This window comes from Micromys minutus (genome assembly GCF_963924665.1).
Source record: "Micromys minutus genome assembly, chromosome: 14".
Classification (NCBI taxonomy): Eukaryota; Metazoa; Chordata; class Mammalia; order Rodentia; family Muridae; genus Micromys; species Micromys minutus.
Genome location: NC_137983.1, coordinates 7,092,636 through 7,106,383, shown reverse-complemented (window position 1 = coordinate 7,106,383; position 13,748 = coordinate 7,092,636). Strand labels below are relative to the sequence as shown.

The window sequence follows — 13,748 nt, the reverse complement described above, 5'->3', positions numbered from 1 at the left end:
GCCTTCTTCTGCACAGCCCATTTCGGTCAGCAAGATATGAATTTTTCAGATTCCCCAAAATGAACACTTGGAGAAAAAGTTTTTAAAAGTGAACATCCCAGGCTAAGGATGTACCTCAATGATGAAGGACTACCTAGTATGTACCAGACCTAGGGGGTCTATCCTCAGCACCACACACATAGGGCTAACCTACCTACAGCCTCCCCTCCCCCAAGTAATCACTATTCAAACCCAGCGCCTCCGCCCCACCACACAATCACCTAAGCAGGTAATGAAAACTTTTCTTAAAGCTTGAACAAAACAAACTGGCCTTGAGCTGTTCTTATATAGCCCAGTCTGGCCTTGAATTCTTAATGGTCCTGCTCTGGCTTCCCAAGTGCTGGGGATATAGATGTATGTCACTTACAAGCCTAGTCAAGAAATTATTAAATGTTACATATAGCTGATCAAAGGCTCAGCTGGACTATCTCTACCAAATATTGACAAAAAATTTAAAGTGTGTGCATTCGTTCAGAACAGCACTTCAAGACCATCTCTGCCCTAAGGCACCTAGCGAAGGACAGGCATTATCAGACAGAGTGCAAAGCACTTCCACAGAGATGTCACCGGGGACTGGGTAGCTCACATCTGTAACCCCAACTCGACTCAAGAGGCCGGAGGGTGACAAGTTCCAGCCCGGCCTTGGGCAATAGTGAAACAGGGATGAATCAGGAAGGAACAAGGCACTCTTTTTTTTTTCCCAACTTTATTTTTAAAAAACGGAGATACATGTACAGATTTTTAAAAGCATCTTGGCATAAAACTATATGAATATATTTTTGTCAGTACTTGATTTTTTTTAAATGTTTGATAGTATGCATTGAAATCTTACTAGTTACCATGAGCATAAAGTGCATGTAAAACAAAACATAACATGGAAACAGTCAAAGTTTTCTTGGTGTGTAAAGATTAAACATAATGATTTTTAAATACCATAAATTGTCACAAGGTTATCCTCTTAGCTTTTGAGTTATTAATGATCTAGGTGTACCCCACTCTGAGTGGGTGCTACACACTTTTTTTGTTTTCTAAGAAGGACTGAGGCTTGCACTTTTTGGCCTTTCTTTTTCTGAGCTTCATATGATCTGTGAGTTGTTTCTTGGGTATTCAGAGCTTTCTGGGGTTAGCATCCCACTATCAGTGACTGCATATTATGTCTGTTCTTTTGTGACTGGGTTACCTCACTCAGGATGATATTCTCTAGATGCATCCATTTTCCTAGGAATTTCATAAAGTCATTGTTTCTAATAGCTGAGTAGTAGGAGTAGGCAATCTTAAACAGAAAAAATAAAATAAAGTCAGTTTGTCCTGTGCAAAGACTGCCCTCCGCAAAGGATAGTGGGGAACTGTGGCCCAAGAACAGTGAGCTGGGGGTCAGTAGGATGACACACCTCTACATACAGCCACAGAGCTGCCTCTCCCACAGTGAGTGGGAATGTGGACTCCAGTCAATGCCAAGGCAAGGGCATCTTCGCCATGTTTTCCTGGTGTCAGCAATCCCTCCTACCGCTCTCGATTAAAGATGCATCTTAAATAGCATTACACTTGACTACCTCAAAAATCGCGTAATTAATTACAGTCCACTTCAATTACAGTCACTCATTGATCCAACCCTTCTAGCATAACACCTGCTGGTTGCTGCATAATTAGCTTGGCCTCACTGGCTTATTAGTTGATGTCAGTTAACTAATAAGGCTAAAACATTAACAAAATATTACACCGGCACACCCTGGGTGAGGCTGTGGGAAGTCTGAGGGCCTCATTAGGAACGGTGGACATGCTTGCTTTTAGACCTGCGTTTCATCCTTTTGGGTCAAGCATATTTTTGCATATTTTAAAACAAAGACCTGACCAGCACTGTCGAATGTGCAGTGAACATACATCAGCATGCACAGCTGGTCACCCCTTTCTCTTTTTTTCAAATTTTATTCTTTGTATGTGCATGGGTGCATGAATGTAAGTTTGTCTCACATCTGCATAAATGTGTGAGTGCATGCCTCCTGTGTCGTATGTGCATATGTGTGTATGTATCTGTGTGAATGTATGCCACGGGTGCTCCGGTACCTATGGAGCCCAGAAGAGCGCGTCAGATGCCCTGGAACTGGAGGTACAGCAGTTGGGAACTGGGTGCTGGGAACCAAAGGTCTCAACGCTGAGCCATCATCTCTCCAGCCCCACACTCCTCTTCTCACGGTGCTTTCTCACAAGCTGAATTTTGGGGTGTACAAAACTGGGAGTAAAAAGTCTGATGTCAGAAATAAGGCATCTTGAGTAGCTCACGCCCTAGCTTTTACAGTGAACTTCTGAGCTTGTGCTCCTGTTACTTGAAATCTATTAAGAAAATAGACTGCAGACAGAAAAGGACGTCAAAAATAATGACCTAGAGCTGTCATTGAGCACGAACTGCATCCACTTGTTTGTCAGCCACTCCAAGGGTGCCTACCAGACTCCGTGGGCTGGCAGCTTACCACAAGAAAGGCGGCGTCATGACCGCTAGGGCTATACAGGTGAGTGGAGAGGCGCACCCGGAAATGGATCATAGTAAAGGAACCCACGAGGGCCTGCCTGGTGACTCACACCGGTAACCCCAGCATGTGGAGGTGGAGGAGGAAGGATCTCAACGTCAGTCCAAGACCAGCACAGCCAGGCCTTGCCTCAAAATACAGGAGATGCAAAGAGACACAGCCAGAGCTGTAACAAGAAAACCTGTGGTGTCTAGGATAAAAGAGCCTGAGCCCAACTCCGAAAAAGCTTCAGAGAACAAGTCAACCCTAGCAAAAGACAGAGATTACAGATCTATGTACAATGCAAACAGCACTGGAGACAGGCGAATTGATCTTCTAAATCGGTGATTTTCATCCAGTGGGTTTCGACCCCACGGGGGTCCCATGTCAGAGGTCCTGCATGTCATGTATTTACAGCTCATAACAGTAGCAAAATTATAGCTATGAAGTAGCAACAAGATAATTTTAAAGAACTGCAGAGTTAGGAAGGTTGACAATCACTGTTCTAAATGAAACAATTTAATAAATATTGGTCTTTCTTAGGAAGAAAAAAAAGACAAAAATCTTTGAAAATGATAAAACCTGTTAGAATATATTAAAGGCAATGTCTGGCTCTGTGATATAAAATAAGTGAATTCCTAAGAGCAGAGGAACCTGCCACTGCTTTTAAAATGCAGTGTCTTCTTAAAGGAAATGTGCCATCCAACTTGAAGGTATCAGATATAATTAGTTGTCATATGAAAGAAATGTGCTTATGACTGGAAGTGGGGGCACTCTGTCCCCTCTCCTAAGGTCCCAGAGACAGTATGGAGGCCCCTCCTGCCTCAAGGAGCAAGTCAGCACAAGCCCTGAGGTGCCAGGCTTATGAGAAAAGCTGTCGGTGAGGATCCCTGCACACCGAAGCTTGGAGAGCTTCAGCACTAGAGAGCAGCCGTAGGTGTCAGAGAAACTAGACCACGAGGTCAGAAGAAAGAGGCCCAAGGAAAGAAAGGCAAGGAAATTAGAAACTGTCAGAAAGTAAAGGTGAGGGTGAGCCAGGGTGGGCTCCTCTCAGGACCTGGCCCTGTGACCTACTGTTGGCTTCTGGGCACTGGGGATCTGCAGTAAGGAGGTAAGCTGCCTGTGCATGTCTGCAGGTGCAGTGTAGGTGTGTGTGTGTGTGTGTGTGTGTGTGTGTGTGTGTGTGCAGAATCTCTCACTGGCCTGGAGCTCATCAGGTAGGTCAGGCTGGCTGGCCAGTAAGCCCTGAGGACCCATTGGTCTATGCCTTCCCACACTGGGATTATAAGCACACACCACCATACTGGCTTTTGGGTTGGGTTGGTTTTTGGTTTTTCAAGACAAGGTTTCTCTGTGTAGCCCTGGCTGTCATAGAACAAGCTGACCTTGAACTCAGAGTCATGTGCCGCCGTCTCTCAAGTGCTGGTATTAAAGGTGTGTGCCGCTGTGGGTTTGAAGGGTCAAAGTTGGAAATGCAAATGGTTGAGGTCAGTCGAAGCCACGAAGACAGGTAACTGTCAACCGGCAGGTGCTTTCTGAACTCACGATTGCAAATCCACTTTTCCTGGATGCACCACAATGGGGCAGATGTTCAAGGCTCTAGGCAAGCCCCAAACCCCACCTCCACAGAGGAGAGTACCATAGACTCTAGCCAAATCAGCCAATCCCTAAGTCCCATACACACACACACACACACACACACACACACACACACACACACACGCACACACACATACACATACACATACACATAGCATTAGAAAAACAACTATGGCCAATCTTAGAGGCAAACTATGGGAATCCAATGGTTGGATCCAGGGCTGTTTAAAAAGAACAGAACAAAGGAAAGAGGCACGAGAAAATAAAGACACACGTTGAAACCTTCTCCTTGGTCCTCGCTCTTTTGTGGTACTGACTCCTTCGTCCTCTGTGAAAGCTCTATTCCAGAGCCTTACCCCAGGCTCTGCACTTTTCTAACAGGCAGGCAGGGGTTTATGGCCCTGGTCAGCCAGGCTATAGTCTCAGCACGCTGCTGAGCCCTGGCCTGCCAGAGTTCACAGGTCTGGCGGCACCCCACTGACTCCTGTGGGCAGAGCACACCAGAAGCAGCCTTCCCTGGGACCTGCAGTGAGGAGCTACCCAGGAGGAGCAGAGTGGGGCACCCAGACCATAATACAACATGCCGCCACTTTCCAGCCTTTTATATGGACGGATTCTCGGGAACCACCAGTGTTTTGTTTGTACGCACGCATTCAAGGGTTCAAAGGTGCTTGGTCGACTGAAATATTTTTGGCTGACCAGCTGCTTTTCAGGACATAGAGTCCCCACTTGCTGATTTCAATCAGTCAGATTTAACCAAATCTAAGACTGACAACGTCCTTACCTAGAACAGCAGGTATACTCGGGCTAAAACATCAATGGTCTCAAAGAACAGGAGAGCAAGTACAACAAATGTCACCATTATCTTCCCTTTTCTTCTTAAAGCCACACTGGCGGGAGACACCTGTGAATTTCTGTGGCAGCTAAACATTAGAAAAACCCAAGTCCTGGGCTTGACAAGGCTCAGCAGTGTGGGAAGAGCTGTGAGAGCACTCAGCCCCTCAGGAGATTTACGGTGCCTCAGACTTGCAAACACACATGAAGAGGGGACGGTCTACAGATAAACTTAGAGGAAACCAGTCACAGCCAAGGTGACAGTCCACCAGGGAACTCGGAGGAAAGCCAGTTATTGCCAACGATTTAGTAACTGCTTCACACTAGTAATGGCTCCCACAATAGAGAATCTATCATCTCTCTAGGACAGACTTCAGACAGCTGAACAGGAAGGAAAAAGGACACAGCAGAGCCACAAGGAGACCCTGGGGAAAGCATGGACTCTTGTCTGTGGAGAAGAGATGTCTGCAGATCTGGAGACTTACAGAAACACTTCGCTGCTCTTAAGAAAAACAGAAGCAAATTTCTGTATGAGTAAAGTAAAAGGACGGATGAAGAAAAAGAAGAGGTACAGGAAAGGCGAAGAGGAGAGAGAGGTGGGGAGTGCTGCCTCCCTGAGAGAACAGTCACACTGGGGAGCTGGGGGTGAGTGGGAGGCTAGAATATGTGGGTGAGACTAGCTACAGGGTAGAGCCTGCACGACATACACAGGATACCTATAATCCTAGCAGGAGTTTCCAGACCAGCCTCGCCACAGCAAAGTAAAGCTGAGCAGGCTTCTGGGCTTTGGGGAGCTGCAGTGAGGAGGTAAGCTGTTTGTGCATGTCTGCAGGTGCAGTGCACATACACGTGTGTGTGTGTGTGTGTATGTGTGTGCGTGTGCTTGTGTGTGTTTGTCTTTGTGTGTGTGTGTATGTGTTTGTGTGTTTGTCTTTGTGTGTGTATGTGTGTTTGTGTGTGTGTATGTGTTTGTGTGTGTATGTGTGTGTGTGTTTGTCTTTGTGTTTGTATGTGTATGTGTGTTTGTCTTTTTGTGTGTGTGTATATGTGTTTGTGTGTGTATGTGTGTGTGTGTTTGTCTTTGTGTTTGTATGTGTGTTTGTCTTTTTGTGTGTGTGTGTATATGTGTTTGTGTGTGTATATGTGTGTATGTATGTTTGTCTTTGTGTTTGTGTGTATATATGTGTGTATGTATGTTTGTCTTTGTGTGTGTATGTGTATATGTGTGTTTGTGTGTGTGTGTGTGTGTGTTTGCATGTCCCTATCTATCTGTCCATATGTTTATATGACAGGCTTGGTGTCACTGTGGAGTCATCCATTTTTGTTTTGGGAAACAGGATCTCTCGCTGGCCTGGAGCTAGCCCGTGAGCCCTAGCTCTCTAGCACTGGGTAGGGGTGCTAGAGAGATGGCCCAGCAGTTAAGAGCACCGACTGGCTTACTGCTACTATAGTGGGTGAGATTCTATCCCAAATGTCCAGATCAACCGCTCACAACTGTTTCCTTCAGTTCCAAAGATCTAATACCCTCTTCTGGCCCCTGGGGCCATACTATGCATGCCGTGCACACGAATTCACAGGAGCACACACACACGGAAACAAAGGAAACAAATCTGTGTGATGGAGAGATGACGCAACAGCTGAGACTAAACGGAAAGGGGGCCAGACTCTGACTTCTGGTTTTGAGGCTACCAAGGGCAAATTGAGGTGGTGCGATGGGTAATTCATGCGTCTCAGGGAGAAGGAGAGAAGGTTGTTCTAGTGAAGTCATTCTCAACTGTCGCTTCTCCACATTCTAGAAGAGTTTAATGATCCTCTCCCTGCTCAATAAAGACCATTAAAAAGAAATCAACCACCAGTGCTTATGAGACCCTACAGACTACTGCTGGTTAATTCTGCTCGTTCTCCGGGCTGTCTCTCCATCTTTCTTCCATAAATACATCTGGAAGAACTGAAGGGCTTCCTGTCCTTCAAGGGAGATCTTGTATTCCACTGTAGTGCACAAAACCAAAAAGTCCTGGCAACATTCTACCATCTCAGAGATACTAGAACAGAAACAGCCACACCCTAAGTGATCCTTCTAAAATCTCTTTAAAACACTGACAGGAAGGGATCAAAACCAAAACGGCCTTGTCTGAGTTCACTGTTCAATCCACTTGCCTTGACCTCTAGGTAACAAAGAGTGAACAGCCACGTAGGAATCGCCACGGCTGTCTGTCTGCAGGTGCAGCACAGATCACAGAATCCCAGAAGGAAGCTGGGTTCCCTGTGTCAAATCCTGGGGTACAGTGGGGGCGGAGAGTGACACTCATTCCTTTAAGGGAACGATTCCAGTCTTGTGTTCCTGCTCCACAAGGTAACAGCCACTACTACTGGAGAATAACCAAGTACGTATGGATTATGTAAGACACACAGGTGAAACACAGTTCATCCTTACAGAACACGCTTGGCCCCTAGATTTAATTTAAGGGCCAAAAATTACATTCCTACTAATAAAACTTAGCGACTGCCCACCGCCCACACCCTCAGTAAGAATTACGGCAACAAGCTCAGACAGAATCACATATCCTAGAAATGAACTGCGTTTCTTTTCATTTCTTTTGAGGATAAAACGCTGCCCCTTTTGCAGCCATCTTTAATGTCTACAAACATTAAAGTAACAGTTCTGAGAGCCGGGTATGGCGGTGCACGGTGCACGCCTGGGATTCCAGTACTTGGAAGGTGCATGGAGGAGGATGAAGAGGTCACAGTTATCCTTAGCTACATTCTCTACCATGGGAGTAAGGGGAAAGCTGGCCAGGTAACAGTCGTCTTAATCCCAGCACTTGGGAACTTGGAGGCAGGGGCTTGGTTGCATTAGAGGCCAAACCTGATCATGGTAAGTTCCAGGCCAGCTAAGGCTACAAAGTGAGACCCTGATCAGAATTTTAAAAGGTACCTGTGCCATTCCCTGCTTCGTTGTCCCCTCCTATACTCACCCCCGCGTAGCACACGGTAAATAGTTTTAACGACATACTGTCCAGGCAAGTCTTACCCTCAAAGATACAGTGAGAGAACACACTGAACCAGGCAGCAGTGTGGAGTTACGGGTCCACTGTTTGATTCTGACAGCACTCACACTCTGAACTCACACTCCTCCCGCTGCACTTGGGAAAAAAATGTTAAAGTAGCAGAGAACCAGGGCCGTGCGACAGCCACCCTCCCGTGGTCTCAGAAACCATCAGTGAAGAACACTGCCCAGAAGATTCGGTGAAAACCCACACTCTTCTAGCCTAGCAGGGTGCTGTTCTCCTCTGGCTTCGCACCGTCTACACAGTACCAGCACAAAGTCGCATTCACTCATCTTAGGTCTGTCCTTTCCTGGCTGTGCAACTGGTTACACCACAAAAGACTGCTGTGCCTAGCCCTGTATGTGAATCCTGGGACGTGGGAGAGAAGGGACTTGTTCGGGTAACAGTTTGAGGGTGCAGTCACGGTGGGACAGGATGCTGGCAGGGGCTCATTCACGTCTGGGTAGGAAAGGACGCATCGAGAAGGAATATTGGCACTCGGATGGCTTTTTCCAGGTCCACAGTCCCGGTGCCTCCCACATTCAGGATGCGTGGTCTGTCTTCAGTTAAACCTCTCTCCCAGAGCTCCTGTCTTCCTACCTCTAACCGGAGGTAGACGTGTGGGCAACCATACCTTACACAGTGACTCATGAAAGGGACTTTGTTCCCACTAGCAAAATGTTCACCAAAGCCATTCCTAATGCACAGCTGTGAGGCCCCCTTACCCTACCTCCCACCACTGCCACATTGAGGCTAGAGCCACAGGGCTGGAGGCCACTGGAGGCCAGGCACAGCAATGAGAACAGGGAAGTTCTCTCTTCCCAGCAGTCAGGAAACCACCCTGGGCTACCGTTTTTTTCTGGCAACAGGAAGTTGACACAGGGACAGGAAGTCATTAGTGACTTTCAGCTGTACAATAAAAAGCCTCAAGTTTCTTCTGTTTGTATTTTTTAAAGAATTACACTAAAGATAAGAAATAAAGACGACTATTTTTTTTTTTTTTTGAGACTCTCACTAGGCAGCCCTAGTATGCACTGTGTAGACCTTAAACTCGGACATCCTCCAGCCTCAGACTCCCAGTGTAGGAATTAAAAACATGCAACATCACACTGCCCAAGAATGCCTTTTTTGAAACAGGAGTCTGTCCTTCTTCCTTCTTAGCCTTTTCTATACATTGTACGGAATATAAGCGTTAGTCTACTCCGTCCAGTGTATCCATCTGCCAGCTGTGCAGCTCATTCCGTTTGTGTTGGTGAATGTGCACATGTGCACGGGTGGATGTGCCTGTGTGCTCACCTGCAAATGCGCAGAGGCCAAAGGTTGACCTCAAGCCTCTTCCTCTGTTGAGACTGGGTCTCTCAATGAAGCTTGCAGACTGGCAGAACTAGCTGGCCCATGAGCCCCAGGGACGCTCCTGTCTCTGCCTCCCGTCTCACTGAGATGCCAGACCTGTGCTAATGCCCCAGGCTACTGATGTGCGCCCTGAGGTTCCAAAGGTTCTCATTCTTGTGCAATAAGCACTTTCCCACTGAGCCAGCCTGGCAGTACATTTTAGAAATACTGTTGGATAGTGACGTCGTCAGAGCAAACCTGGTTCCAGAGCAGCAGCCAGCTGCAACTACTCAAAGCTCTCCTTTGTTTGGAGATCAGCAGGAACCACTGGCCAGGGACTCTGGCTCCTGAAATAATGCAACACAATGAATAGCTGTGTAGTCCACACCCACAACAGGTTGGGGATGGCCAGAGCTAAACAATCCTGGGATAAAGCAACAACTCACATCAGCCTAGCTGAAAATACAGTCACTTGCCTCAGGGGAAGGAGCAGTAGGGATTGCGTTCCTGTGCTGTAGTGAATCATGTCCAGGTCAATCAGAGACCAAGGTAAAAAGGGAAACCAAAGCTACAAAGCCCAACAGACACCAGGGGTAGGGGGAGTGAGAAGGAAGGGTTGAAGGGGAGTCGGGGGAGGTGCCTGCTAAACTCGAATCTTTTTAGTTGGTTTGGGTTTTTAGGTTTATTGGATTTTCTGCATGACTGCTTTGCTTGGGTGTACGTGTTTGCACCACATGCATGTCTGCTGCCCAAAGAGGCTGAAAGGCAGCACTGGACCTCCTGGAACTGAAGTTATGGACTGTTGGAGCCAAAGCGTGAGTGCTGGGAAGCAAACCTGGGTCTTCTGCAAGAGGATCACGCAGTTCTAACTGCTGAACGATCTATCCAGACCTACATTACCAGCTTTTAATGTCACCCTTGCCAAAGCCTTTTCCAAAAACCAGATCTCTTTATGTAGTGTTCTCGGGCTTGACCAAGAGCTTTCCAGCCTCAGCCTGTCGCGTGCTAGGACTGCAAGTGTGTAGCAGGAAGGTCCAGTGTGTGGCCATGACCCATAGCCTACTAGCAACAGGCAGGTACTGTCCCCAACAACCACAACCCACCAAAACAAGTTACATGTTTCTGTCTGAAAGTATCTCTCCATTCTTATGGCCGGAATTAGAAGCCAGTCCGCAGTATTAATAAATGAAAATACAATTCAAGTAACGATTTTTTCCAGTAGTCACACTGAAAAATTAAAAATAAACATGATTAATTTCAATAAAATATTCCATTTAAATCCCTGCATCCCCAGGTTCAGAGGATAAAAGTGTTTGCCATCAAAGCTGAAGACATGAGTTCAAATATCTGAACACAGTGGTAGAGAGAACTGATTCCCACAGGCTTTCCTCTTAACTGCCAGTGTATCCACATGTGTGCTACACCACACACACACACACACACACACACACACTACACACACACATACACACACACACACAAATACATGCACACACACACACACATACACACACCACACACCACACACATACACATACATGCACACACACACAGAGACACACACACACATGCACACATACATACACACACTCATAAGTGAGCAAATGAACAAGCAGAATATCTGATGTTTAACGAACGTACAATCTGTATGTTAAAGATTAAAAACCTATTTTATAAGCCGGAGCACAGTGGTAGAACTGTCACCAGCCTTGGATGGGAAAGGGAACTCCTTGGAAGGGAGTTCAAGGTCAGCCTCAACCCGGAACACACAAGACTTTATCTCAACGGCACTAATACTAAAAAAGGAAAGGCAAGAAAGAGAAAACAAATAAACTATTTTCCTTGGGAAGCCATGATAAACTTTTCTTAGAGAAAGCTTGAACTCACACTCCCCACCCGTGACAGAAGCTATTGGACAGAGCACGAGCCCTCGATCACCTCGTTTCTGATCTCCTTGCTTCTCCTAAAACCCTTCCAGGAAAGCTTTTGCTGTTCCCTGTATCCAAGCAACAGTGGGGGTGGGGTGGAGTGGGGTGGGGTAGGGTAGGGGTGTACCTACTGAGAAAGAGAAATAAAAGGAAGGCTAACGGGTCCAGGTACATTAGAGTGATGTTACCTTCTTAGCTCGTTCATGACTTTGAAGGCTTTCTTCATGTGCCAAGGGTTCACCGTCAGTGGGCAGTGTTTCTCAAGATTCTCATCTTTTGAATCGAGGGGCTTCTGATGACCCTGCTTTGTGCATCTGTACATAGAGAAAAGAACAAAAGGAGAAGACAAAGATCTCAGTAAAGGATAATCCAGTTCGGGCTTGTCAAAGCTATGAGAGACAAGTTGAATGCCTGCCACCCTCCCCTGCTCATTTAGAAGGCGGCTGTCCACAAGCAAGAGTCAGAGCAGAGTCAGAGCCTTTCCCACAGTTCACTGTGGTTTCTACAAAAAAAAGTGGGTAATTATCTCACTGTTGTCAAAGACCTGTCAAATATAAACATGGCAGATTCAGGGAAAATGGCTTAACAGAGCTCTCTAAATAAAGATGCTGCAAAACAATCTCCCTTGGAAATCAACTTGCTTTTACAGTCAAACTACAGTCATACACATGCATTTATATAGGGGCGGGGGGGGGGGGGGAGGGAGAGAGAGAGAGAGAGAGAGAGAGAGAGAGAGAGAGAGAGAGAGTTTGTTTACAAACTAAGAACAGAGTTAGACTTCAAGCAAACTTAAGATACAGAATCTGATTTAAACGTGCTCTCTTTGCAAAGACACAGCCCATGTTTTTTGGGCCTACCCTAGAAAGAGATTAATCATATTAACTAAATTTCTCAACACATGGCAGCTTCTGTGCATAATAGCATGCCCTTGTTATTTATAATCATCACAACAACTCTGGAAGCTAATTGTCATAATTAGCCCATTTCACAGATGAAGAGACTGAGGTGGGGAGGAGATAATGAGGGGCACGGTACAAGGCACAGCCAACCTGAGGACTCTCTACTCTAGAGCACACTCTCTACCACTTCTTCCATCAAAGCAGTCAACCTCACATTCAGAGGGTCAGTTTTCGTTTTTTTAAGAAAAGCTCTGTTTTCTTCTAATGGATATGAATATGCACCTGTGTGCTGGAGGTTGTTCAGGGTAGCAGGAGGGCGCCGGCTTGTCTCAGGCAAGAGTTACCGAGAGTTGTCAGCACTGGCTACACATCCAGATGACCTGAGTTCAGTTCCCAAGCACCCACTTGGCAGCTCATACCCCTTTCTGTACCTCCAGCTCCCCAGACCCTACATTTATGATGTTTAAGAACACAACACTTTAAGTATTGTATGTGAACTGTTCTTTTGAGAGGTGAGGGCAAAAAAAATTTGTCAAAATTAGGAATGTGGAGTGAGCTAAGAACTGTAAACTCAATGGACAAAAAGGAAGTTTTTGAAGTGATATACGGAGAACTCAGGACATTTCCTACAAATCACTGAATTACACATATTCTTACAGAATATAAATTATACTTCAAAAAACAGGGTTAAAAAAAAAAAAACCGAACTAGAGAGAGCTCAGAGCTTAAGATCACATGTTGTTCTCGAAGAGGCCCTGGGTTCAGTTCCCAGAACACACACACTGTTTTTTCAAACATCTGTAACTTCAGTTCCAAAAGATCTGACACACTCTTCCATCACCCTCCCTGGGCACCAGGCATACATATAGTGCACACACATATACATGCAAGTGAACTCTAACACACATAAAGATAAAATAAATCAACTTTTAAAAACCAAGGCACCACATTTAAGACTCCTGAGAACCACACTTGTACATGTGTCGTTCAAAAAACAGCAGCCAGAGTCCCTCACAAGGACCTGCTCTTCTCATGCTCCGCCCCTAAAAGGGTGGTTCCTTTGTTTGATGATGATGATGATGATGATGATGATGATGATGATGATAAAATAAAAAACAAAACACAACACTATGCATTCACTCCTACAACCAACTTTTATAAGTGCACTTGTAAGACATCAGTGAATAAAACAAAGGTTTTTACAGTCTGTTGGGACTCCAAAAAACCTGGGTAGGTAGCATGTCACAGAAACCGTGCTACAGGAAAAGGCAAATGAGACAGGAAGTGGGAGAGTAGGAAGGTGGCAATGAAGGGGTGATTTTCAGAATGAAAGGGAGTGCCCAAGGACAGGAAGTGGGAACTGAGATCCTCTAAACCCAGGAGGTGAGAGGAGGTTCCAGGGGAGGGCACAGGCAGGGCCAGGCTGCTGTGCTGGGGCTGAGAAGTAACAGGGGCTGCAGTTTATATTTGCAAAGCCCACTGACTGCCAGGTGGCAGGTTGGGTTTGACTGTCAACTTGACACAACCTGGAATCACCCAAGGGACCTCAAACAAAGAAATTAACTC

At 46.1% G+C, this 13,748-nt stretch overlaps 1 protein-coding gene across 1 annotated transcript in view; it reads right to left on the bottom strand.

Moving 5' to 3' along the window:
* The window catches only part of KLHL2 (kelch like family member 2), a 105,876-nt gene that overhangs the window by 79,972 nt on the left and 12,156 nt on the right, over positions 1–13,748 (bottom strand). The window contains exon 2 of the mRNA XM_080928320.1: positions 11,472–11,597. Within this exon, the coding sequence (XP_080784446.1) occupies positions 11,472–11,597 (126 nt within the window). The remainder of the gene's footprint in view (positions 1–11,471; positions 11,598–13,748) is intronic.